This window comes from Podarcis cretensis (genome assembly GCF_951804945.1).
Source record: "Podarcis cretensis genome assembly, chromosome: 6".
Taxonomy (NCBI): domain Eukaryota; kingdom Metazoa; phylum Chordata; class Lepidosauria; order Squamata; family Lacertidae; genus Podarcis; species Podarcis cretensis.
Window position 1 is genome coordinate 22,733,806 of NC_137175.1, and position 27,616 is coordinate 22,761,421.

At 44.3% G+C, this 27,616-nt stretch overlaps 1 protein-coding gene across 1 annotated transcript; it reads left to right on the forward strand.

Annotated features, from left to right (window-relative positions):
* Window positions 1–226: 226 nt before the first annotated feature.
* On the forward strand, window positions 227–27,616 carry LOC307217745 (thyrotropin-releasing hormone receptor-like). Its single transcript, XM_079979572.1, has 3 exons — window positions 227–446; window positions 3,062–3,962; window positions 26,200–27,616. The coding sequence occupies exons 1-3, from the start codon at window positions 274–276 to the stop codon at window positions 26,578–26,580; spliced, it is 1,455 nt and encodes a 484-aa protein (XP_079835698.1). The 5' UTR covers window positions 227–273; the 3' UTR covers window positions 26,581–27,616.

Sequence of the window (27,616 nt, forward strand, 5' to 3'; positions counted from 1 at the left end):
TGTTGCACATCTGCCTGCACTGCGGCTGTTAAAGGCGCACGACCCCCTGCCAGCTACGGCGGCGTCGAATGGCCAAACGGGCTGGTCTTGCGCCCTGGGGTAGGAGGAGGAGACGCGGGTGGGTAGGTGGGTTCAGCCACGGAGGAAGACCAACAAGATCTCCACTGGAGGATCTTCCCCTCGCCCCGGATCATCATCCTTCGCCGCCGCCCCCAAACGCATCGAGGGGGCGCTAGGACCCCGCTGCTGGCAAAGGTGCCTGGGTGCCCACCCATGGCTGGCAGGCAGATGCCGAGCAGACTGCGGCAGCTCCGGGTCGCTGTAAATACCCGAAGCCAGGGACAGGTGGGAGGACAGGCAGAAGGAGAGACTTGGAGAGGTAGGAAGTCGCTCCAAGACGCAGCCGCGTCCTCGGATGCCCGCGCCGGAGCCGCTGCCTTCCAATGGTAAAGTTTCACTTTTCCTGGATTCCTTCTCCTGTCTGGTCCCTTTTCTTTCTCTCCATCCCCTCCCACATCTCATTCCTTTCTCTCTCTCCCCGATCCCCAATTCCCTCCCTCTTCTCGCTTGGATTTACTTGCTCGCATTCCTCTGTGCGCATCTGGGACTCTCAAGTTTGGTTCCGGGCTGCGGCGAGGTCTCTCCCAGGTACGCGCGTCCTCCCCTCCGTCGTGCGCCCATGTGCGCGCCAGTCCCCAAACCAGCTCGCGCTCCGCTAGACCCCCGACGGGATCTCCTGCAGCCCAAGAAGAGATCTGTGGCACCCTCGAGGTTGACACAAGTCGAGTGACGTGAGAGCTATGGGGCATATCATGAGCTTTTGCTTTCTGTTGATTTGAGCCATTGGTCCGTTGTCTGTTTCAGCTGCCCCCAGCCTTTTCAGACCCAACTTGAACCTAGTGCTTTTTTTTCTGGGGGGACGCAGTGGTACGCATACCCCTCAACATTTTGCGAATCTAAGTTTGGCCTCATTGAGGGGCAGTATTTCGATATGAGTAGGAAAATGAGAGTACCCCTAAACGTTTTTTTAGGAAAAGGGGGAAAAAAGGACTGGACATAACGATTCCTTTCATTCTCTCTCCCAGCCTATACACAGATATATACGCATAAACCGTATATTTGCAAAGTGAGAGTAGCGCTGCTGTTATAAGGAGGAATTGTTGGTTTGTTGTTGTTGTTTAATTACATCTTTTGTGTTTTTGTAATATTGTGATTTTATACGTGAACTGCCCTGAGATCTATGGACAACAGGCGGTATATAAATTTAATGACCCACCATGACCCACCATAGATCAGACTATAGGTTTGGCAATGGGTCCCGGGTCATTTGTTGAAGATCACCGATCTGTACTGACTAGCAGAGTCGCTCTCCAGGGGTCTCAGGGAGAGGATCTTTTCTGTCACTGACTTCCCTGACCATTGCAGAGGAGATGCTGAGGACTGAACTTCGGACCTCCTGTGCTCTGTCACTGCGCAATGGCTCTTTCCCATGCCCTACAGGCAGGGAAGATCCTTGCCAACATGTGTCAGCCTCTGATGGATGCGGGGTCTTCCTTACGAAACGTAACATCACCAGAAATTTGCTGGTGCTACAGCAATCTGGACGCACTTTTTAAAGGGTCGGGGAGATTCTGTTGGCTAAAAATTCTTCAAGGGTGCAGGACAGGGAAGGATTCAGAAAGACTGTCTTCAACTAGGATGGAGCAATTTTCAGAGACAGCTGCTGTATGAAGCTGCAGCCCTAACCATGTCTACTTAGAGTAAACCCTGTTCAATACAATGGGGCTAAGAGGGGGTTAGGATTCTCGAGTAAGTGAAGTTTGTACTGCAGCAAAATCAACCTTGTCTTGTGTTACCATAAAGACCAACAAATTTATTACAGCATAAGCTTTTGAGAACTCTAGTCCACTTCCATCAGATGAATTAAATGCTTCCCTGAATTTCAGGTGCATAAATACAAAGCTGGGTGGAGTGTTGTGAAAGTAAGATCAGAAGGCAAGGAAGTGCAGAAGGTACAGACAGTGACAACTACAGTTGTTAACAGAAATCATTCACAGAGAATGTGCAAGTGATAATAAGCACACTTTCTAGCATTGATTTAGAGCTGGAGAGTGCTGCTGGTGGAGACAGGATCATTTCTTATTTTAGTTTACAATGGAGTGACGGAAGCTTCGCTGTCTATCTTCAAGAGAAGCTGTGCTAGTCTGTGGCAGTAAGAAGATGCTGTCGCCACTGTCAAAAACAGTGTGTGTGTGTGAAATCACATTCTGATATTGGAACCCTGTGCCCTTATTCCAGATGTGGGTGTGGTAAGCTGTAATTACTTTGTGCTGAGGTAAATGCAGTCTGTGCATGCTCAGAGGCACACTTCCCAGGGCCAGATTAATCCCTAGAGATCAGTGTTCTGTCTTCTTGTTGGGTTTTAGAACTTGCCAATATAAATTAATATTAATTATAATTATAATGGTTGTTGTATCTGACTAAATCACACCCAGAGTAGAACCTCTGCAGAATGAAATCACTGAAATTGTGGCTGTTGATTACAGTGTGATTTAGTCCTATACAGTGTATTACTATTGTCTGCCAGCTCAGTTGGTAGAGCAGGAGACTCTTAACCTGAGGGTTATGAGTTTGAGCCCCATGTTGGGCAAATGATTGCTGCATTGCAGGGGGTTGGACTAGATGATCCTCATGTTCCCTTCCAACTCTACAATTCTGTGATTCTAGATCCACTGAAATTAAGCTGGAAAGGATCTCTCATTATTCAATTGAAGTCAGTGAGTATTTCTCTGCCACCTGTCCAAGTCTTAAGATGATTTGCAAGAAATTGTTGAGTCAATAATCTTTACAACAGTCCTGTATGGTAGGCCACTGTTGTTTCCATATAAGAAGCCTGGGAGAGAGGCTGAGATGTAATAAGCTTGCCAAAGACTGCCCAATGAGCTCCAAGCTGAGCTGTAACCTGAACCCAAACTCCTAGTTAAATATCCCTCTTCTAACTATTAGACTCTTGTCTAACCAACTAACCTTCCTTTTTCTCCCACCCCCATTTCCGGCTCAGGATACCTGCTGAAGTTCCTCTTGGCTTGGGAACCCTAATCAGGCTCAGTCACCATCAGTGTCAAGGAAAACAACCCGACCGGGCCCCACCCATGGAGAACCAGTCTTGGGACTTCTTTGGGGCTCTGGTGGGCAATGCCAGCGCCAACCAGACTCTTCTGGACAAGATGCCCCAGCTGCCCCTGGAAGTGCAAGTGGTGACCATCTTGCTGGTGCTGCTGATTTGCGGGGTGGGTATCGCTGGCAACGTCATGGTGGTGCTGGTGGTCCTCCGTACCAAGCACATGGTGACCCCCACCAACTGCTACCTGGTGAGCTTGGCCGTGGCCGACCTGATTGTGCTGCTGGCCGCGGGGCTGCCCAACATCTCGGAAGTGGTGGCCTCCTGGGTGTACGGCTACGCCGGCTGCCTGTGCATCACCTACCTGCAGTATCTCGGCATCAACATCTCGGCCTGCTCCATCACGGCCTTCACGGTGGAGCGCTACATTGCCATTTGCCACTCCATCAAGGCGCAGCTGCTCTGCACCGTGGCCCGGGCCAAGCGCATCATCGCCTGCGTGTGGCTGTTCACCTCCCTCTACTGCCTCATGTGGTTCTTCCTGGTGGACACGTCGCAAGTCCTGTTTGCCGATGGCACGCAAGTCAAGTGCGGCTACCGGGTCTCCAGGAACCTCTACATGCCCATCTACTTCTTGGACTTCACCGTCTTCTACATCATCCCGCTGGGCTTGGCCACCGTCCTCTATGGCCTCATTGCCCGTATCCTCTTCATGAACCCGCTGCCTGCCACCCCTCAGCATGCTGGCCGGCCGAGCAAACATGGCGGCTCTATCAGCACCTCCAGCTCCATGAAACTCTCCTGCCGGGGGAACAAGGGTGCTCTCAGCTCCAGGAAACAGGTCTTTCTTCTTAATGTTCTTCAGGGGTGGTTGCAAATGGAAGAGGTGTGTGGCAGGGATAGTGGGGTGGAGGCAGCTGTATCCCAGGACCTCAGAATCATTGGTTGGTATCTGGTGCAGCGCTAGCATTCCAACACTTCTCCAATGGAAATAGGAAATAGGGACATCCTATTCAATAATAATAATAATAATAATAATAATAATAATAATAATAATATTTATGCCTCACCCACCTGACTGGGTTGCCCCAGCCACTCTGGACAGCTCCCAACATATATAAAAACATAATAAAATATTAAACATATAACTCCATGTCCTGCAACACTTCTCCGATGAAAATAGCAACATCCTAAGGAAAAGCCTAGGACTTGCCGATCAGAAGGTTGGCGGTTCGAATCCCCGCGACGGGGTGAGCTCCTGTTGCTCGGTCCCTGCTCCTGCCCACCTAGCAGTTCAAAAGCACACCAGTGCAAGTAGATAAATAGGTACCACTCCAGCGGGAAGGTAAAAGGTGTTTCCATGCACTATTCTGGTTCACCAGAAGTGGCTTAGTCATGCTGGCCACATGACCTGGAAGCTGTACACCGGCTCCCTCGGCCAATAAAGCGAGATGAGCACCGCAACCCCAGAGTTGGCCACGACTAGACCTAATGGTCAGGGGTCCCTTTATCTTTACCTTTAAGGAAAAGTCATGGGTCACAACAAACACACCAATGAACCTCCCTCCTCATCCCTTCCACAAACACATGTAAATGGGCTATGTGATGTTAATCAACCCAAGGCTTGGTTATAGGGAAATGTTTTCGTCTGGTGCCTAAATTTATATAATGCAGAAAAGGCCTGTTCTCGTGTTGCCACGCTCTGGACTTCTTGTGCACGAGGACTCGAACCCCTGACTAGGGATTCCGAGATAAACAAGGATGCCATGACTGATTCCCCGGGTTTATTTTTAAATATAAAAACAAGCAGTTCTCTAGATTTGATCAGTTCAGTCTTGCTTCTTTTAGACCGTGGATGATTTTTCCTGGTTCTAGCCTTCATTTACTCCAAAGCAGTGTCATTATCTCAGGATGATTTATATTGCCTGTCTTAGGGAAGCTGGATGAAAAGGCCATTGAGATGCCATTACTGTTCCAGTTAACACCGGTCAACCAGGTCATTTTCTGGTCAAAAAACTGAACGAGGATGCGGAAGCTGCTTATATTGATCTACCTGGCAGTGGCTCTCGCTACCTGAAGATGCTGAGGATTACACTTGGCAGTTCTTGTGCAGAAAGCAGATTCTCTACCACTGAACTACACCTCTTCCCCTTCCCTAGGAAAAAATCCCCATTGAGCACAATGGGATTTCCTTCCAAGTAAGCAGCTATAGGAAGACCCTATGAAGATGCACTCCTCTGCTCACTTCCATTGTCAGTCATTTAAATATAATTAAGGACTTGATCTGAGCCCTGGACTCCATTGAAATGGCAGGGTTCAACTCTGAAAGTGCATTTAGAAAGCTAGAGTTTTAAAACTGTATTCTTTCTTTGTTTATTGCGTTTATTAGTCGTCCCCCCCCCCCGAAAAGTTTTCCAAAACGACTCACAAAGGACAAAAACATAAATGACCTAGTATATAAAAATAGAACAAAATGAAAGCCTAAAAATGCATCCATAATATATATAAAATGGCAGGCCTGGCACTGCCCACCTGGCTAAAAGATCTGAACATGTGCAAACATTGTAGGGGTAAGGTTTTCTGATTGGTGGGGGGGTCTCCTTAATAGTAATAAAATAGCAAAAGATTGTATTTATATAGCACTTCCTGTTAAAATGACAGGATTCTTAAACAGATAGGAAGTAATAATAGGGATATAATTTATGTGAAATGCTGTTATCCTTGCGACATCTCTGTAAAGTTTTATCTTAGTCATCGTGGTTGCAATACCCTCTAAATAGGTTATTGCTATTATTATCATCATCCCATGTCGCAGATTGTGGAGTCTGAGGAAGAAATTGAGTCTTCTCTAGGCCTCCTAATGAGCAGAAGTGGGGTTTTAAACTCTGGAATTCCTAGTTTGCAGCTGCTATTACCTGCTCTTCTAAACTAGTAAGCCTCTGCTGGTTTAAAATTACTTGCTCGGTGGCCTTGGGCCAGTCATTTTTTGGTTAACCTACCCTACCTTACAGGATTATTGTGATGAGGGGTGCGGGGGAGAGATTACGTACACCATCCTGAGCTGCATGGATAAAACGTGTTGCCTTGCAACAAAATGTTGCAGTCTGTGCAAGATTGCAGTCACTATACCCACCCCAGTCAGAATCCTGGTAAGGCTGAACGCGTCGCAGGCACTTCAGTCAAAAGGGACATGGATTTTCTGCAGCTCATGATCAAAGAGGAGAAGTGGTGCTTTCCTTAAAAGAAAAGGAAGAAGAAAGAAAGAAAAGGGGGGGAAATGTGTGTGAGCAACGGCAATTATTGTTGCCGTGTAATTGCTAATTATGCGCCTGATTAGGAGAGTGTTAGATTACACATTGCTTACCAGAGTGGCTCTCTCCAAACTGAGATCATGTTTAATTAACTCCTCTAATTTGGGATCATTGCTAAGGCAGGAAAAAATAAATAAATAACCCAGAGGAACAGAAGAAGAGCCTGATTTTCAGAGAGCCTTTCCAGATGATCCGCTGGTTATCTGCTGGTTAACTCTCTTTCTCAAGAATATAGTGCTGTTATCACATTGTCTGTTTTCAAAGGGGGGGGGCAAGGCTATTTTCTTCACTGCCTCTAAAGCAGGAACTTGCCACACCATACTATACATTTAAAGCACATTTATAGCGCTTCGTCGTGGCTTCCCTGAAAGAAACCTGGCAAATGCTTGTTTACCCCTCACAGAGCTGCAAATTCCAGAATCTTTAACAAACAAACTTCAGGGGAAGTTGTGTACCTTATATGTATGATGTGGACATGACATTAACATTTTATTCATCTGTGATTCTGGAAATTGTTTTCAAAGGCAGCCTGATCTGTGAGCCTTATTATTGTGGGTTTCTAATCAGGTTGCCGATTCTTAGTGATTTTAAAAGCTGGAAAGCTGGTTTTGCTGGGAATTGCCACTTCAGGCCTACTACCTAAACAGTGTTTTAGCATTGTTGCCATATCAAAGAAGCTTGCAGGAGAGTCTTGCAAAGGCTGAAATATAGTTGGGATACATTTGTGAAGAAAGCCCCTAAAAACGAAAGTGGCATACAAGTCATACTAGTCTATACTTTTCACTTGCAGGTGCCCAACTGAATCTCTGAATGGTAATAATGGCAGTTTTTAGCCAGTAGGGGGAAGCCTTCCGCTTTCTCTTAGCATCTTTGACCTGGTTCTATAGTCCTCCTTATCTCCCACCCCAAATTACCAGTTGTAAAGGGCAGCTTGGCAAAACAAAAATGTGTTTTGTATGGCAAAAAGCAATTTTTTTATGCCATAAAATCAAGCTACGTCTGAGTTTTCTGTCCTTTGGGCTACAGTCCGTAAGACCCACGATTAAGGCAATGTTCATTTTACTACAGTTGAGTTGGAAATACAGTACCTGATGGATTTAAATTGCCCCACGCAGGGTTCTTCTTTAAGGGGTCTGTAAATTACCTTTTTTTTGAATGGAAGCTGCAAATAGAACATTTGTTGCAGATTTAAAATGATGGGATTTTATATTTGCTTTAACTGCAGCTGCGCTGCATGAAATGGCACTATTGGTGATAGTATTACGATACATTAGAGCCGGGGAGAGCATTCCGCTCGCTGCTGACAGCAGCAACATATGCAAAATGCACAAAGGCATAAAGACAGCCTTTGGACCAGCATTCAGGAAAACTGCACCCCTGAAAACCTTGCCTGGAGAGATCATCACAGACTGCAGCAAGCAGATGAAGTGATGGGCAGAACACTATCAAGAACTGTAATTGCGGGAAAATGTGGTCCCTGTACTCAGTGTTCAGACTCTGCCTGTCTTAGAAGAGCTGGATGTCCCTGCCTCCCTTGATGAGCAGAAGAATGCCGTCAAATCCCAGGCATGTGTTGAAGCCCCAGGACAGGACAGGACCCCAACAGAAGTGCTGAAAGCCAGCCTCCACTCCTCCCTCATGATGCACATCCATGGCCTTCTCTTGCAGTGTTGAGAAACAGGATCTGTGCCACAAGACATGGGTGACTCCAGCTTTGTGACCCTCTACAAGAAAAAACGCGGGTGGCGCTGTGGGTTAAACCACAGAGCCTAGGACTTGTCGATCAGAAGGTCGGCGGTTCGAATCCCCGCGACGGGGTGAGCTCCCGTTGCTCGGTCCCTGCTCCTGCCAACCTAGCAGTTCGAAAGCATATCAAAGTGCAAATAGATAAATAGATACCACTCTGGCAGGAAGGTAAACGGCGTTTCCGTGCGCTGCTCTGGTTCGCCAGAAGTGGCTTAGTCATGCTGGCCACATGACCCAGAAGCTGTCTGTGGACAAACGCCGGCTTCCTTGGCCAATAAAGCGAGATGAGCGCCGCAACCCCAGAGTCGACCATGACTGGACCTAATGGTCAGGGGTCTCTTTACCTTTATCTTTTACAAGAAAAAAGGTGACAGTCTTGACTGGAATTCCCCTGCTGAGTACTGTGGGGAAGGCCTTTTTTCACATAGTTCTCAACAGATTATGGTCACTCACCAGCAGGGTATATTCCAAGTTACAATGCAGCATTAGAGATTAGAGGTCAACAGTCAACATGGTTTTCTCACTACATCAGTTGCAGGAGAGATGCTGAGAGCAGAGATGCCCCTTGTTCATCACCTTCATAGACCTGTTGAAGGCCTTGGACCTTGCCAGCTGAAAATGACTCTTCACACTGCCCAACAAGATAGGATGTGCAGAAGATGGTCATGTCCTTCCATGAGAACATGCACAGCACAGTCCAGTAGGACCAGAGGAGAAATGACTGCTGGGAGGAGCGCAAAATGAAGAAATGCCATGGTACATCTGCACCAGCCCTAGCAGATGTCTTCATCTGTTTCAACATGTCTCTCCCATATCGGTCTCTACAGCCACGGCAGGTGCTGTAACTCTCCAATGGTTTGACTTCCCCCCTGAAGGCGTTGCATTGTCTCCCAAGACAGACAGATGCCAACCAAACAGGCTGGGGAGAGCTGTGGCCCTCCAGATGTTGTTGGACTACAATTCCCATCATCCCAGGCCACTGGCCATGCTGGCTGTGGCTGATGGCCATTGCAGTCCAGCAACATCTGGTGTTGACAAGTTCCCTCTTCCTTGTTATAAATCTTCGGTGTACTCACTTGATGGATGAAATGTGCTCGATTCCCCAAACTGGTGGTCTGCAGATGATTAGGGCTACACCTCCTCAAACAGCATGGCTGTTGGAGTCCAAAATATCTGGAGGGCTCCATGATGGGGAGAGCTATCCTAGATCTTCTCAAATGGCTGGTATGTAGTCTGAGTAAGGCCTCTTGCTTTGGAATCTGAGCAGGCACTGTGTTAAGATGGCTGCTTGGGGGCTGTTGAGTTTGATGTCAGACAGCCTGCCTCCTGGGGTTCATATTCTGTGAGCTTTTTGTTTTTTCTTGGAGCCAACAAGATAGAAGGCAAGAAGCAAAAGTGAGCTGTACTCCTGGCAGTCGGTGGAGCCTAGCCAGTTGCCGTTATAAAATCCTTCACTGCCCTTGTGGGATTGGAAAACTTAGCGCCAGTAGTCATTGTTTTGAGTTTTCTGCCTCACAGACGAAATCAACAGCCTATCAAAAGGATTGCTGCTTAATACCACAGAGCTTGGACATCTCTCTCAACATGTCAATTTGGGGAATTTCCTCGCTGACATGTGGTTTGATCGCCATGATGCGTGAGGCATTTGTTACGAAGCACTCCAGTGGCACATTTTGCTTGAGCCGAATTTAATGACAAGAAAAGGTCCCCAGCTAGACTTCGTTCAGTTGGCTAGCTAGCAAAATAAAAGATGTTAGATGTCGTTTGTGCCTCAGGTCCAAGCCTGATTGCTGGCTTGCGGTAAGCGAGATGCAAGCGAATGTCTTTGATTGCTAGTACCAAGGGAATCCAGTTCATAAGGAAAACACAAACTCAAGGGCAAAATCAATCTCTCCTTATTGAAAAAGTGAAATGAGAACTTTCAACCTGGAAGCAATGAGCAGGAAAACACCTTGCAATTCAGGTTAAGCTTCAGTGCCCTGGTCTAGACAGGCAGAACCACCTGTTCAAGTAGGCTGCACTGAACAAAGACCACTTGAAGGAAACCTTCCATCATTGCTCCTTCCCCGGAGAGGCAAACCTGTCGAAGGCTGAAGAATGAGGTTTAGCAGCCCAGATATTAAGGTACGGTAAATGGTATTGTTCCATAAAGTACATTTTTCAAGGAGTTACATCACAGAGACACCCGAAGATATTTCAGTTTCTTTAGTTTAGAGCCTAAAAACAATATATTTAGATAACTGAAAGTCCACTGAGAACAGAGTAAGGTCCTCAACATGATATAATATAGTCTAGCTGTTGTTGGACTCCAACTCCCAACAGCCTTTACCTTCATAGCCAGGGGTGATGGGATTTGTAGTCCATGAGCATCTGGAGGGGACTACATTGGCTACACCTCATATACTGGTAGTTAATATAATTCAAGGAGACAGAAGGGTTCTGTTTCTTAGACTTGCACAGTACAACCCTAAGCATATCCAGTCTGCGTTTCCAATACTTTGTTCATTAGGCAATTCCCTGGACACTTGTGGGTTGTTGTTTTACCTAAATCAGACAGTGTTTGGCTCTGAAGACAAATTGGTTATATCACATTACATTTATTGGAGAGTAACTCATGCAGGAAAACAGAGACAGATGCATTGATCAGATTCAGAATTAGGGAACTTAATATTGCTTTATGCCTTTATTTCCATTAAAAAAACCCCAAGACTTTTGATCAAACCACTCAGGGGTGCATGAGTAACCTGAATTGCCACACATACAGCCTTGGGTATTACTCTTTTATTAGCCGTGCCTGATTTACTTGTTTTCCTCTAGCTTAATTTTGAAAATCATAGACAGCACGTACAATGTTTTAGATAACTGTTAAAACTTGAGAATAGTAATATTATTTGCCATTTGAAAATCATGTTACTGTTTTCAGGTCAGATTAAATTGTAAGAGAAAACATTGTGGGGGGGATGGAAACAACAGCACAAACTATAAGACTGAAATAACAAGGTGCAAAACATTGCTGAATAAATAAAGCATGTTTCAATAAGCCTTTCTTTACTGATGAACTCAAAAAGGAGAGATGCAAATGTAAGCTCCCCTCAGTTTTGTTTGTGTTTACGATAAGACTGTCTTTTTCCTTTATGTTACTTTTGAGTCCAAGGCAATGAAAATGTAAATTCTCAGTATTATTATTATTATTATTATTATTATTATTATTATTATTAGTTATCTGCCCTTCAACCTAAGGTCCCAGTGAGAGTTGCAGCAATTAAAGCAATTATTATTAAGAAAAGAGAACAGATCGCCATTATGTGTGCCTGTGAAACACTCATTCTGCTAGATCAGCCACTTATGCACATATTTACATGGCATTATTAATCTGTTAATTTATGTCATTGCAAATCAAGAAATAATTATTGTGAGTAAGATATAAATACAGCACATTTTGCCATGTTATTTACTTATTTATTATTTATTAATTACATTTGTCCTGCCTTTCCTCCAAGGAGGTCAATGTGATGTATGTAACTTCTTCCCATTCTATTCCCACAACAACCCTGTGAGGTAGTGACCGGCCAATGGTCGCCCAGCGAGCTTCATGGCTGAATGGGGATTTGAACCCTGGTCCAGCACTCTAACCACTACAGCACACTGGGAACTGGTAGTCCCTGTGCCTGATCTGTCTCTTGTCTGTCTCTTGTCTGTGTACTAACTGCTGGTAGCAACTTCAAGGCCCTCTGCTTTCTCCCTTCTTAGGATCCTTGATCCTTGAATCAGACTAGGACTAGACACCCTTTTAAATAAAGGATTGTCTTCCACGGTCCTTGAAATATTGTTGCGTGTAAAGTAGGAGACCTGGAAACCCTCGTGCCTATTTTAATGACTGACATTCTTGCATAAAGAAGAGTTGTCATGAGATTTGAGGACATACTCATTTTCTAGAGGAAACTGCCATTAACACACTCTCGTTCAGACCTTTCCTGAGCTGTAGGAATCCCCAGAGCCTTCGTATTATTCTTCCCCGACAAAACTGTAATGGTCAAATTTGCATTTGGTTCTTGTGGAAATGAGAACAACTTGTACGAAGAACATAAGTGGGATCAATAACCCTTCCAAAAATTCTGAAATTAAGCACTGCAGTTTTAAGAGCTTCTCAAGTATCCAGGACTGAGGAAAAGGGAAATTTGTGTCCATTTGAATTGACAGCCACAGCGCTAGTAACCACATCAGATTACATTAGAAGAAGAAAATACTGCCCTGAAGGAACAGTTAACTATGCTAATAAAATACTATCTTCAAGAAACACAGTGATCAGAGAATTCTAGGTACATATCACTTAACATATAGAAAAAAGTGGTGTTATTTATTATGTTGGTGATATTATCTTATGTATTTCATCTTTTTACACTGTGATCTTAAGATACGGCGTGATATTAAGATAATAACAATGATAATTGTGTGATCATTAGCTATAATGAAGAACTCTGATGCAAAGGTTTTTAAGAGTGGTTGAGCGGTAAAAGCTGATGATATAATTATGACTCATCTTTTCTTATTAACCGTGTACTTTTGACAGTCCCTGTTCTATCAGCAATCATCAAGATGCTTTTAGAAAAAATCAAAATCAAAACTTTGGCAATCCCACCTGCCATTGCACCCAGTGTGTCTTGACTATACAGTGTACGCTCGGGTTGCGAACGTGATCCGTGCGGGAAGCACGTTCGCAACCCACAGCATTCGCAACCCGCAGCACCGCGTCTGCGCACGCACGGGTCGTGATTCAGTGCTTCTGCACATGTGCAAAGCACGATTTAGCGCTTCTATGCATGCGCAAGCGCCAAAACCCGGAAGTAACATTCGGGTTCGGTGCAGTGCACAACCTGAAATCTCGCAACCTGAAGCATCTGCAACCCAAGGTATGACTGTATGCAATTTTGGTTTTGTGTGCTGTGCCTGGAACGTAACTCGCTTGTAAGTTGGGGGTCGCCTATATTGAACGGAATGTCGCCTTTCCAAGCTGGACAGGTATTGGGAAATCACTCCTGAGGAGCAGAACATTCCTTTCTCCTCCATTCTGTGGCTCAAGAAAAAGTTTAATGCATTTATTGACTTCCTTTGAGGCTGATAACTCCTCCCTCCTCCAGTGCAATTAAATATTTAAGATGTGCACCCTGTCTGCCCTTCTCCAGTAGAGGATTTCGTGGGGCTCATTAAGGCAGCTAAGGGCAGCCTGCTTTCTGTTGCTCCTTTCTTTCTTAAGACCAGCCAAAGGTCTGCCGAAATCGAGTGAAAATGTCATAGGAAACCCTTCGTTTTCCAGAAGCTGGCCTATCGTTCTTGTTATTTGATGTTTCCCTGTGTGAGAGTCTTTTGCTGTGGAAGGGCAAGCCAGTAATTGTGGTCATGAATGATGAGGTAGTGGAAAGCCACCCCTCCCTCCCAAAATACCAGACAGAGCTTCTTTACCGATACGTCAACCAAAAGACCTGCAAAAACAAAGCAATTACAGAAGAGGGGAACTGCGCAGCTCCAAAGCTGATGCCATGTTCTGCCATGATGGCAGAAATAATGCTAGGCGACTTCTCAGTGTAAGCAAGATCCGCGATGCCAGGAATGCTAAACCAGGCGGATTTGCACGATCAGCAGGCGGATTTTCATGATGACGATTGCACCAATTGTGGAAATCCGCCCGCTGGGGATATGAGCGCTGGCCGCCAGAGGGTGACAACGGTCATATTTGTGTAATCGGTGGGCTGACAGCCCTGGTGGATGGATTTTCACACAAATCCACCCGGTGGGCACGGTTTTAGCTGTTTTGCTGTCGGGTACCACGTGACCTAGGACACGGGTGGCACTGTGGGTTAAACCACAGAGCCTAGGACTTGCTGATCAGAAGGTCGGCGGTTCAAATCCCCACGATGGGGTGAGCTCCCGTTGCTCAGTCCCTGCTCCTGCCAACCTAGCAGTTCGAAAGCTCATCAAAGTGCAAGTAGATAAATAGGTACCGCTCCGGCAGGAGGGTAAACGGTGTTTCCGTGTGCTGCTCTGGTTCGCCAGAAGTGGCTTAGTTATGCTGGCCACATGACCCGGAAGCTGTACGGCAGCTCCCTCGGCCAATAAAGCGAGATGAGCGCCAGAGTCGGCCACGACTGGACCTAATGGTCAGGGGTCCCTTTACATTTAACTTTAGCACTTGACCTTGCTACGCCTCGGCAACGATGATCACGCCAATTGCAAAAATCCGCCAGCCGGGAGTGCAAGCGCCGCCATGCCAATCCACCCGGGGGGGTTTTGTCACCCCCCGAAGCATGACACCTGGGGCAGACTGCACCCCACCCCCACCCCTTGCGACACCCCTGCCTGGGAGAAAGAGGAAAACAACATAAATTAAATGAGACTTAAGGAACAGCTGAGGAAAAACATAATGCAAAGAAAGGGAAAATGTGTAGGAGTTGAATGATAGGAAGTTACTTGAGCTTGGAGCAGCCAGGGCAGGACTATGTGGAACAGACATATTCCAGACATTCCCCAGGTAGAAAGTTGCCTTTTGGGATATAAATGTTTAGTAATAATTGACCTTGCAGCTGTGAAAAGGTTTAATATTAACTCTGCTTCCTCACTAGGAACCAAACCCTTATTTATTTCTGGTAAAAGAAGATTTATTTTACAATCCACAGTTATTGAAATGAATCTTCAAATGTCTTCCAGGCATTTTTGAATAAAGCAATTCTAAGACATCTATGGGGCAAGTGGGGGACCCTTTTAAAGAAGTTCCCAACTCCACAACTTGCAACAGTATATAATTGTGCCATGCATTTTAAATTCCAGTATCAATTGCACAGCATTTTTAAATATTGTAATTTAATTTTGTACTTCAAAAAATGTAGATCTTCTAATCCAAAGCCATTTTATACTTTCCCTGGGTTTTCAGAACCCAAATCCTATTTCCATTTAGATTGTTCATTATGCTATTATTGAAAAAATCTTTAATTCCATAGTGTACCCTTAGCTTTCAATGGAACATAGACACACTTTTCTCATTCATCAGTATTGCTCTGAGTACATTATGAGCTCTCAGTCCCAGATTAAAAATGATATTATCTGCAAGTACTGTAAGAATAGTGGCAGTAAACCAATCATTAAAAATTTTTATAGCCCCTTGCATATAAAAACAACTTTTTTATTCTGAACCATATCAGAATATATAGCCAAACACCTTTTCAAGGAACAGAAAAATGCCTTTGCTACATAACCTTCTCAACACTTTTTATAGTGAAGGCAATGGCCAGAAGGGTCTTTGGCAAAGACGTTTTTCTGTTCCAGGAGCTGTTCTTAAGTTGCAAAAAATATGTGCCACATTTTAAAGATTTTACATGTAAAATTCATGCTCACACACATATGTGCATGGTTCATTAAAATGTATATGAGATCCTTCTAAGGAGCTCAGAGTATCGTACTTACCGGTATTTCTCCCCATTTTATCTTTACAACAACACCGCGAGGCACAGGTGAAACTCGGAAACGAAGAATATTGTGGAAAAGTTCATTTATTTCAGTAATTCAACTTAAAAGGTGAAACTAATATATGAGATAGACTCGGAACATGCAAAGCAAGATATGTCAAGCCTTTATTTGTTATAATTGTGATGATCATGGTGTACAGCTGATGAAAACCCCAAATTAACAATCTCAGAAAATTAGAATATTAAAGGAAATCAGCAAATCAAGGACTACAAATAGAGCAAATTACTGCCTCAATGCGGCGTGGCATGGATGCTATCAGCCTGTGGCACTGCTGAGGTGCATTGAGGCAGTAATTGATGCAAAAGGGGCCCAAACCAGGTACTGAGTACATATGCATGATTCTACTTCTCAGAGGTCCAATATTGCTCTATTTGCTTTCCTTGTTTTGCTGATTTCATTTAATATTCTTTGCATGTCATGAGTCTATCTCATATATTAGTTTCACCTTTTAATTGAATTACTGAAATAAATGAACTTTTCCACGATATTCTAATTTTCCAAGTTTCACCTGTAGGTTAGGCTGAGAGATGGGCACAAAGTCACCCAGTGAGTGTCATGTCTGAGTGGTGATTTGAACCCAGGTCTCTCAGGTCCAACACTCTTAACCACTACACCACATCAGCCATGTCTGCTTGTGCTCCATAACTGTACATAGTCCTGACTATTGTGTAGTTCTATCTTTATTGCAGAACATAAGAACCCAAAGGCCCATCTTATCCAGCACCCTGTTTTTACAGTGGCCAGTCAGATGTCTATAGGTGGCTGAATGCGACAGCCCTCTTCCCCACTTGAGATTTCCAGTATCTGGTATAGAGAGGCCCACAAGGGAGCCCAGCTGTCAGTGCAGATCCTGATTTATTGCCAATTATACTGCAAGCACAGACCACCTAAAGCATGAGTAGGCAAACTAAGGCCCAGGGGCCAGATCCAGCCCAACTGCGTTCTAAATCTGGCCCGTGGACGGTCCGGGAATCAGCATGTTTTTATATGAGTAGAATGTGCAGTTTTATTTAAAATGCATCTCTGGGTTATTTGTGGTGCCTGCCTGGTGTTTTTACATGAGTAGAATGTGTGCTTTTATTTAAAATGCATCTCTGGGTTTTTGTGGGGCATAGGAATTCATTCATTATTATTTTTTTCAAAATATAGTCCGGCCCCCCACAAGGTCTGAGGGACAGTGGACCGGCCCCCTGCTGAAAAAGTTTGTTGACCCCTGACCTGAAGAATCAGATGGTCCCCAAGGGCACAAAAGGCTAATCCCATTTTCGCCTATTCCCATCTATTCTCCAGAAGAATGTTTTTATTGTTCTTCTGGGTGAAGAATGGAGACACGTTAATAATGTTTCATGTGGTTTTCCAGTATTCACACGAAAACAAAAAGGAACCACAATTTTTCTCAGCTGTTCCCCAGAGCAAATTTACTTTATCTTTCATTGACCATGTGGCAAACTTTCTTCTTTTACTGCAATCCCAGTCGGAAGAGATGACACGAATTGAAGCCAGACAACATCTGCAGGGCACAGGTTCCCCATCTCTGCATCATTGTTTTATAATCCTGATAAACCTAGAGTAATAGAAAGGACCTCTTGAAATTGGTAATTTCTCTTCCTTATTACTGAGTTGAGTATATGTTTTGGATTCCATAAGAGGTTCCCAGAGGGAAGGCAGAAGTGAATAAAAGCACAGTTGTTTGCTCATTCAGTCACTGAAGTCTTGAGGCAAAATATTAATTTAATAGACTCCGGTGAATTTGAAATGGTTCAGATCCAATGCATCAGTTTTATTTCATTAGTCTGCCCCTCTTCCATTCCCATGTTTGACTGCCTCACTGAAATTTATTGGAAATCTGCCAGAAGAACCAGTTTGTAAGAATGTTTGAAGGTTCTGTTTTACCCACAACCCTGAAATACCAAAAGTGGCTGTCAAATCTTTTCTTGCCTGGTAGGCAAGAGAGTTTAGGGAGAGATCAAACAGAACTCGAAGCCTTCAAAGGTGACGTTTACTCCACAGTAAGCTGTACTGCATAAGCTCCAATTGCAGACTAACTCATCCAAGGTTTTCTACTGTACTAGCGAGACAGAGAGCTATGAACAGACCCCTAACCCCAAATTCAGCAGCTGCTTCCTTGACCTAGTCATGAACAGATGGCACCAATCTTTAACTAAAAATTAAAGCTTCTTCGTGCCTTGTATTTGCTGGCGTTTCCTTATAATATACCACTGAGAGCACGAATGCCTGGTTCATACACGACATTCAGCTGCTGTTGTTAAAACCAAGCTATGGTTTAATGTGAACTTGCATCATGCCGGTGCATGCTGCTGAAAAGTCTTTGCTCCACTCTGATCCCAGCTGCCCCACAACTGTTATGCCAGCCTGACTTGTCATGGCACTTGAACCTGAGCTTGTCATTCCTGTCTATCCAGATAAACCACCGCATGCCCGGGTTCAAACAGGAAGGGGGGAAGAGTATAGTGAGATCCATTCAGCAGTGCATTTTGTACCCACATGAAACTTTACCCTGCTGTGTGACAAGGCAAGTCCCTTCTAGGTGCAAGGGAAGGTTCAGGGGCAGGGCTCCGGGAACATGGAGCTCTGGTGTTGCTTCACCCAAAAATAATCTCAAACTGAGCCCTATATCATAGGAGGAGGAGCTGCATCCTGATGTTTAGCCCCGCCCACACTGGAAGGTGCTGCTTTAATTAAAAGGGAATCTCCTGCTGTAATGGAGTGAGGAGCCTCTGGGCTCACTGCAGCTTCTGCAATGGAGTCCATGTATGGGAGGGCAGTGTCACAATCTGAGGCCCATAGGCTCCTCTGTTAGCCTTGCTTCTGGCGCTGGCTTTGTGTATCTTTCCCCTTTTGGTTTGGAATCTTCAGCTGCATCTCTTGATGAAGAGGAATCTGATTCCTGGACCCTTGCACAGCCATAGTTTGTTTTTAAACTATGGTTTAATGTGACAGGTGGACCCAGTCATGGTGTGAAAGTCACCATTGTGTCTGTAAAGGGAGACATCATGCAAATTGACTTCAAAAAAAGCAGTTTTAATTGGTTTTCATAGATGTATAACAAAATACAACTAGACAACTAAACATAATTGTGACACCCTCTCCACCCCCCCATCCCAAATCTTGCCTTCTATCTGGTAAGTATTCATGTATTTGCAATATTCGTTCCTCTTTTAATTTTTTTCAACAAAATTTTCCTGAGTTATACCATTAGGGTTGTATGGGAGCAGCCATCCACAGCAAGGTCACCTTCTCCAGCTAAACTAGCAAGAAATACACATAGTCACAACATCCATATTTGAAGTGATGCAGCTGATAACATGTTTCGCAGGCTGTTTTCACTAGTATATACCATACAGGTATAGTTGTTGGAGCTGAAACTGTCTGATCTGTCTGAGCAAAACCGAGTTTGCCCTCAAGCAATGAGCAAAATTGCCCTTAGAGGCTAATCTTTTGCCATGATTAGAGCATCTGCTTAAACATGTACTTTGGCAATGTTGGTCTACTTTGTTTTTTCTAATTGAAGTACTGCTGGATGTAATTGAATAATCTAAAGGACACTGAAGTCAAATGGAAAAAAACAGCACCCCTGTCACCGGCGGGCTGTACTCCAAAACTCACATCATTTTATCAGAAGGAATTCAGTGGTGATCTTACGGGGCATTTATTTCACTGATGGGCTGGGGAGGGGGTGTCACATGCTGTGTTTGCTAATGTAGATTAGCATTTGCTAACGTAGATTAGATGCACTGGTTGTATTTTAGGGTATGTGCATACCAGCAGATTTTCGCAGTGTGTGTGTGTAGATGTTTATGCAGTCCACATCTCATCTTATCCAGAGTTTGACATTTGGGTTTTATATGCTTTCCTTTCTTTGCAACGTTATGGTCAAAACCTAAGAACATGGGGAGATGCCTTTTACCAAGTCAAACCATTGGTCCCTCTAGCTCAGCGTTGTCTCCACGATTTCAGAAAGGTCTCTGTCCCAGCCCTACCCTGGAGATGCCAGAGTCTGACCCTAACGGTCCTTCTGCATCCAAAGCATATGCTCTACCGCTAAGCCACAGCACTTCCCCCTAAGCACTTATGACAGCAGCCACAGGGCAAGTGCTTGCATGCATAGTGATTTCAGCTGTGCCTCACTGTATATTAAAAATCCCCCCTTTGTGGGCTGACCCATTCACAACGCAGAGCTAGCGAACAGGTGAAGCATGCCCACAGAGTATACTCAATTGCTTGTACTACCTTTATACAAGAATGGTCTTGCTCATACGGTAAATGCTTTTATACAGGATGGAGCACACTTCACGGCAAGTGCTTCCATCACATCTGTTCCAACCCTTGGTGCTCTCTCAGACAGGTACTAATTATATCGCAGGAATAGAGTAAATTGCCATTTTGCAGGAGTGCCTTCCGCAGTATTGCTTTACCCACCAGTTAAGATCAGGCAGGAGGTGCTCTGCTTGTTGTTGTTTGAATTTATATACCGCCCTATACCTGGGGGTTTCAGGGCAGTTATTCTGGCATTAGCCTACACTAGCTGGTGGGGAAGGGAATAATAATTTAATAATAATAATAATTTATTACTTATACCCCACCCATCTGTCCGGCCCTCCCCAGTCACTATGGGCAGCTTCCAACAGGATATAAAAAACACATAAAACATTAAACATTAAAAACTTCCCTAAACAGGGCTGCCTTCAGATGTCTTCTAAAAGTCAGGTACAGTGGTACCTCTGGTTGCGAACAGGATCCGTTCCAGAAGCCCATTTCCAACATGAAAAGAGCGCAACCCACAGCGGCGCGTCTGCGCATGCATGGTTGCGATTTGCTGCTTTTGCACATGCGCATGACATCATTTTGTGCTTCTACTCATGCGCGTGTGGCAAAACCCGGAAGTAACCCTTTCCGGTACTTCTGGGTCGCTGTGGGACGTAACCTGAAAGAATGTAACCTGAAGCAAATGTAACATGAGGTATGACTGTAGTTGTTTATTTCCTTGACATCTGGTGGGAGGGTGTTCCACAGGGCAGGCGCCACTACCAAGAGGGCCCTCTACCTGGTTCCCTGTAACCTCGTAATGAGGGAACTGCTAGAAGGGCCTCGGAGCTGGATCTCAGTGTCCGGGCTGAACAATGGGGGTGGAGGCGCTACTTCAGGTAGATGAGCCAGTAAACACTTTTGGACTGTTCCCCACCAGTCTTTTACCCCTGTTTAGTGAGTTATAAATGGAACCTGGTGAATATTGTCCTATCTGCTGAGTTCTGGCTGTTGTCCAATGAAGGGTGGAGACATGTGGCAGTTGGTTCAAAAGTGCACACTCTTAGTGTCTGTTCTCATTTCTCTGTCACCTCTGGCAAACAGGTTTCTGTATTCTTTTCAAAAACTGAAGTTAAAAGTTTTAAAGGGGTTTTTGAAAGGGGGCAAGGAAACACTGTTTGACTAGAGATGGTAATGGGGCAAAAACAATTATTTGTTGCTTTCAGCTCTCTTAAAAGCTGTTACCTGACTCGAGCTGGTTGAGCTGATTTCGTTCTATTTTGAATTCCATGAGGATATTGAAAGTTGAGGAATGTATTCAAACAGCCTTTAAGGTCCGCCCTAAAGGCACAATATGTTTGCTGCCTCTTTCAGCAAATTTCATTCAGTATCGCTATGTCGTTTTGCTCAAAATTCAACCTCTTGGCATTTACATAGAAATGAAAACCTCTCGAGTCAGCAGAAAGCAACCCAATGAAACTCTGTTTTGCCAATATGACAAAATAGCAAATAGTTTCCGGCTCAGTGAGGAAACTGTTGTAGACTTTGCAGATATTTACAAGGAAGTTTTCTCGATGTTCAGAGGTGTGGTGTTTATTTTTCCACAAAGCTATTTCAAAGGAAGGCTGATGGGTGTGTGCCTACTTTCTTCAAACGATGAAAAGGCCAGAAAAGAATCTTTCTCACTGATGAATGCAGCTTGAGAAACAGAATCCCCAAATTCTCACATGTGGTAGCACGTTTGATTCATTCTCTGTCTTCCTGTGTTTTTGAAGAGCCAAACAAAAGGCTACATTGTAGACCCTGAACTAGTTTTCTGTCAAAATTGCCAGGGGTGTGTGTGTGGGGGGTGATTTTTAGCAGGAAGTGTGCACAGGGCCTCAAACTATAACAAAAGCATATTCTAGGCCAGGGGCCTGTGGGGTTAGTTTTATTTCAACATGGAAGTGGCCAGGATGCGAGAGAGAGAGAGAGAGAGAGAGAGAGAGAGAGAGAGAGAGAGAGGTGTTTTAAAAATCATACATGACAGATGGCCATCCAATCTCTGTTTAAAAACCTCCAAGGAAGGAGAGTCCACAACCTCCTGAGGGAGACTGTTCCACTGTCTTACTGACAGCCCTTACTGTCAGAAAGTTCTTTCTGATGTTCAGTCAGAATCTCCTTTCTTGTAAGATGAAGCCATAGGTTCATGTGCTCCCCTCCAGAGAAGGAGAAATCAAGCTTGCTCCATCTTCCATGTGGCAGCCCTTTAGCTATTTGAAGGTGGCACTTAATTTTGTGATTTAGCCCTACTTCAAAATAATACAAAATCCGCTCAGCAAACACATGATAAAACCAGAGTTCAATTTGGATTAAGAACATAAAAAGAGCCCTTCTGGATCCGACCAATGACCAGTCTCATACAGCATCCTGGGCAGTTCCCAACTAAAGTACCCTATCAGTTCAAGAATTCACATTTGTGCAACGCAATGGGACCCTGGTGGGCTACCATATATGGCTGGTGTCCTGGGTCAACTTTTAACAGCAACAAAGACTCAGCAGCAGAGCATCTGCCTTGCACTCAGGGAGTCCCAAGTTCAGTTTTCAGCATCTCTGGGAAAGACTTGCCTGAATCTTCCTGGAGAGCCACAGCTCATCTGTGTAGAGTATACTGGGCTAGATCTTATTTGGTACAAGGTAGCTTTCCATCTTCCAGTGAATGAGCTCTTGGCAAAGATCAGAGTTGAACCAAGAACTTCTTGGCTCATGGCACATGCTATCTCGCCTGATTTCATCCCGACTACATGTTCACAACAGCATTGTCCTCTTTTCAAAATGCTGACTGCTAATGTTCTATAATGAGGTTTCATCTCAGTTGTGATCAATTTTTCACTCCAGTTAATTGTTTCTATTATGTTTGTGTGCACTCATTATTTCTCTCTTTTTTTCTCTTTCACCATCAAAACATCCTTGGCATCCAAGCTTCACCATCATTGCCATTGTTAGTTGCAATAGCCAGACTGTCACCTGCATCTTTTCTGGTAACTGAGAAACCATCTTCACCAGCAAGTCATCTTACGTCTCCCAGCCTCCAACAGTGGTAATCACAAACATCTGAGATGACATTTCATGCATTCAATATCTTAGCCTGTAAGCTTATGCTACATTAACTTAAAATGCATTCATTGAATGTTATGCAATCACATAATGCTGTGGATTTGGGTGAATTGCATTACAGCCACATTTGCATGTGGACATTAGCATGTCACTCTGCTTATTCACAATCAAGAGAAGGACTGTGGCTCAGTGGCAGAGCACATGGGTTGTACGCTGAAGTTCAACTTCTGGCATCTCCTGTGTTCCCACATCCCACTTTGCTCATCTCCTAGCTCAAGTGGAAACAACCAGCTTGTTGTCACATGTGAATGCAAGATCATGGTTTGTTTCTCCCCTGGAACAACATGAAGCCATTTGTTAGTTTATCGATCATGGCATATGTGAGGGAAACAACCTATGATCCAGTGTTTGCACATCACAACAAGCCAAACTTCATGGCTTGTTGCTTCCAACCATGCTAGGGGAAGAGCAAGGCAGAGGCTATCTGCTCATTTACAAAAAGCCATGGTTTATGTCTTACTGTGACATGCAAATGAGGGCTGTATATGTTGCACATGATTTGTTGTTGTTCTTAGAAAGTGTTATATTTTAGGTCAGTTGGGATCTAATGCCTTGAGAGGAATCTTCTGTCCCCTGTTTTCTGACAGGTGAGGCAAGAGCAGCCTCCCTCGCACCTCTCATTTTTGTTTTCAGAGGAGTCATTGATTCAAACCTGAGGCTTTTCTGCCCCTTATCTGAGGCTGACACATTACCAAAGCTAAGACATGATACCCAACCAAAGGTTGGATCTGTGACTGAGCTAGGATCCGAATGATGTTCTTTCTCTATCTACTGTTATATTCTATCCTTTCATGCTTAATTCTCCATCACTGAAGTTTTGACATGCAGTTCCCAAATGGCAGGTCTGCTTTGTTCTTAGCTGTAATGTAACTACGACTCACAGTGCAGTCCTCCATGGTGGGAAGAAAGTGTCCTTGTCCCTTCATTCTCTTGCCTACATAATAGCTGGCCATAGAGGTCTGTTAGAAAGTCATTTTCTTGCTCCAGGCTCTCAAGTGCGACATCTTTATTAAGCTTACCATCTTTGAGCTACCATATGTCTCCTGAAGGGCACTAAGCAGCTCCTTGCCTCCAGCCTTAAACCACAGAACAAGCATGAAAGAAAGGGAATATGAGCTTGAAATAAGACAAGCAGCCTAGTCTTCTTTTTCATGTTTTCATGGAAGTGAATCTCACTGAGTTCAATGGAGCTTAATCCCTAGTAATTGTATTTCAAGTTATAGCACAAAAGTCAGTTTTCTGGCAAATGTATCAACTCCCCTTTTATGTTTAAGAGTGTATGTCCTTTCAGCACGCATATAGCATTTTTTTCTTCCTAAAAGGGGGAATGCGCCCCTTTGAATTCAATGAATTACATGCTGAGGGGGAGGATAATCAACCATCCCCTGAACAGCTCTTTGTAAAGATTACAATGATTATCAACTTTCAATACTAGGGGAATGCATTAAGAAGAAAGGGGGAGTCGAATACACAGCTGAGATGAACAGTAGTGTACATCTTAACTCACAGCACTTCATTGTTCTCAGGGTACTGTTACAGTTTTGATATGTGTATTCATTAGCCGCACTGTATATTAAAGAAAGAAGAAGGGTGGAGAGGTTCTTTTGTCAGGCCAGATCTGGAATTCATGCTTGTGTCTGGGAATGCTTAATACTAACCACCAGTAGATCTATTTGATTCTACAAGGCTTCCATAGAATGGAAAAACATTCAAAAACTATAAAGAAAAATTGGAGGAGAGAAATTACAGCACCTTCAAAGTTAAGGCAAAACAAGCATCCTTGTTTACAGTGCTACCACCAGAGCCCTTTCTAGTTCTATTGGGCAGAGAGGAGGAAGATAACAGTTTTCAAAATTGCATTTGCCCAAAATGAATGTTGACTTCTGCTGGCCTTCATCCCCAGTTCCCAACCTTCTCTAAAGGGAAAAATGTGCTCAGGAAAATGCTCTGCTTGTGTTTTACAAGACGGATGATGGTTCAAATTCCCTTCCATCGTCTGTGGAAACAGTGGACGCTTCCATGTGGCAGTTCATCATTGCCGTGGTGCTGTTCCTGCGTGCAAATTTTGAGCAGTGTTCACACAACATCATCCTGGGCAAAATGCCACCCCATGTTGTTTTCTCATTTAATCCTGATTTACTATTTACTGGTGCTGAATGCTAATGATTCTTGTCTCAAGGTAAGTGCTTGGCATTGTGCATATGTAGCTCAGTGCTACTTAGTCAACCACACCTGAGCCCATTAAAATGAGTGGGCTTAAATGCCCCTAACTCTACATAGGTTTGGGCTGATGGACTTGACTTGTCTTTGCTCAGTTGATGGTAAGTTATCTTATGGGGAACTTCCAGATTGTTGCTATTTTCAGGTAGGATCAAATCACATACTAGCAAATTCAGGGTGCACAAATAAATTTGATTTAGAGCTGTTGCATAGCAAGCCCACTTCCCTCCAAACTGAACTTTTTGTGATAAGGGAAGTGCAGTGGAAAGGGTGGGGTGACAGTTGCTTGATGCAGTAGCATCCAGCCTCCCAGCAAACAAATCAGGATGAAGTTTGGTTTTAAGAGCCATCGTTGCCTAATCTCCCCATAGTCAAATCAGGATGAATGCTCAGTGCTCTGGGAACCTCCATTGTAGTGACTGACGAAAGATTGTGTGTTGCTTATTCCAATTGTCAAAGAAGAAACCTGAGAAAAGAAAGAAAACTTTGTAACACTAGTAGAAAATGAACAGAGTGACAGCAAACGACAAGGTAGAAGGTAATACCCAAAATTAACTGGGACTCATTATAGGACTATCTAAAGAGACAGAGCTGGAAAGATTTCATTAAAAACTAGCACCACTTGGAAAATACACCAGTTAGAGGGATTGGCTGAAGAAGTCTAGAACTTTCCATCCATTTAAGAGTGTTCAGGGTTAGTTTAGGCATCCTAAACTAAAATATAGTCTGTGCCATATTCTGAACTTTCTATTAGATGACCTGGCAGTGAATTTTCTCCTCTTCCTTCCACCACAGATTATTAAGCAAATCTTACTGACAAAGATGTAAACTCACTCTGTTTTTCTGCTTGCAACCTCCAAGGTGACGAAGATGCTAGCGGTGGTGGTGATCCTCTTTGCCCTCCTGTGGATGCCGTACCGCACCTTGGTGGTGGTCAACTCCTTCATGGACCCTCCTTACCTGAACATCTGGTTCGTCCTTTTCTGTAGGCTCTGCATCTACCTAAACAGCGCCATCAACCCCATCATTTACAATGTGATGTCTCAGAAGTTTAGAGCTGCCTTCAAAAAGCTATGCAAATGTGGGGGGAAGAGGACAGAGATTGCCACTCAGTACAACGCTCCTGTCTTCTACAGCACCATGAAAGACTATTCCCATGACAGTTCTGAGCACAACATCACAGAACAAGAAGATCTCAATGGCTACCCATCATCAGCAAGGAGGAGTAAACCTTCCAAATAAACGCATCACACAATACCAGCTTTGGTAATGGCAGCCACCTACTCAAGTAGTTCCAAGAATGTGTGAACAGCATGCCACAGGCCTGATGCTTCCCTCTTGCCATTTGTACGTAATATTTATACAAGGCCAACCAGTTTGTTTTGTGCTTTAATGTTAACTTTGGGTCAACCTTGGTCAGCATTTTGGATCATTAGGCGGTCCGTAAAGATTGTTGTGGTGCAATGGAATTTCCTGTGACGTATGTGTCTCATAGTTGCGCCCAACGTGCAATTACAATTGTGTCAGGGGAGACTGAAGGCAGTGTTCGCATACCCCAACCCTCCCCTTTGGCCTAGCCCCACTGCCGTCCACACGTTGGAGGGAATGGTCTGAAGGGGGAAGCAGGTCCTCCTCTTCCAACCTCCCCTTGCAGGGGAGGGCCAGGCCAATAGGGATGTTATTGAGAGAACGTGGCCAACATATATGACCCCACTCTCCTCTCCACACGAGTGTAATCACATGGGAGCGAATGCCAAAATAAAGCTAATACTTGCAGTGTGTTACGCTTGGTTGTTACCTGCAGCAGCAGCTTTCACTGAGCATTTAGGCCCCACAATGGTTACCATGAAGACTTCAGAAAGAGCTAGTAGAATATCCAAGTTACTGTAACTCACTTTATCCCATTACATTAAGCCAATTGAGTCTATTTTGCTCAGTGCCATCTGCTCTGACCGGCAGTGGCTCTCCATTGTTTTCAGCAGAGACATCTTTCCTGTCCTTCTATACCAGAGAAGCCATTTCAATTGGGGGTGCCAGTGGTAAAGCCTTCTGCATTTTTAAAAAAACCGCTCTCTCTTATTACTTTATTGTGGTCCTTCCCTGCATGGCTTTGGTGTGATCAGGGAGAAAGTCTGTCAGGGTGCCATCAGTTTGGGCCATGTGACCTTGATGCACGACCACTGTAGCATGTGTCATTTATAATAAATCTCAAGCTACAAGGTTAATGACCCATATGACAGCACCAGGGTAGCTCCTTTATCACAAGACTTTTTTTTTT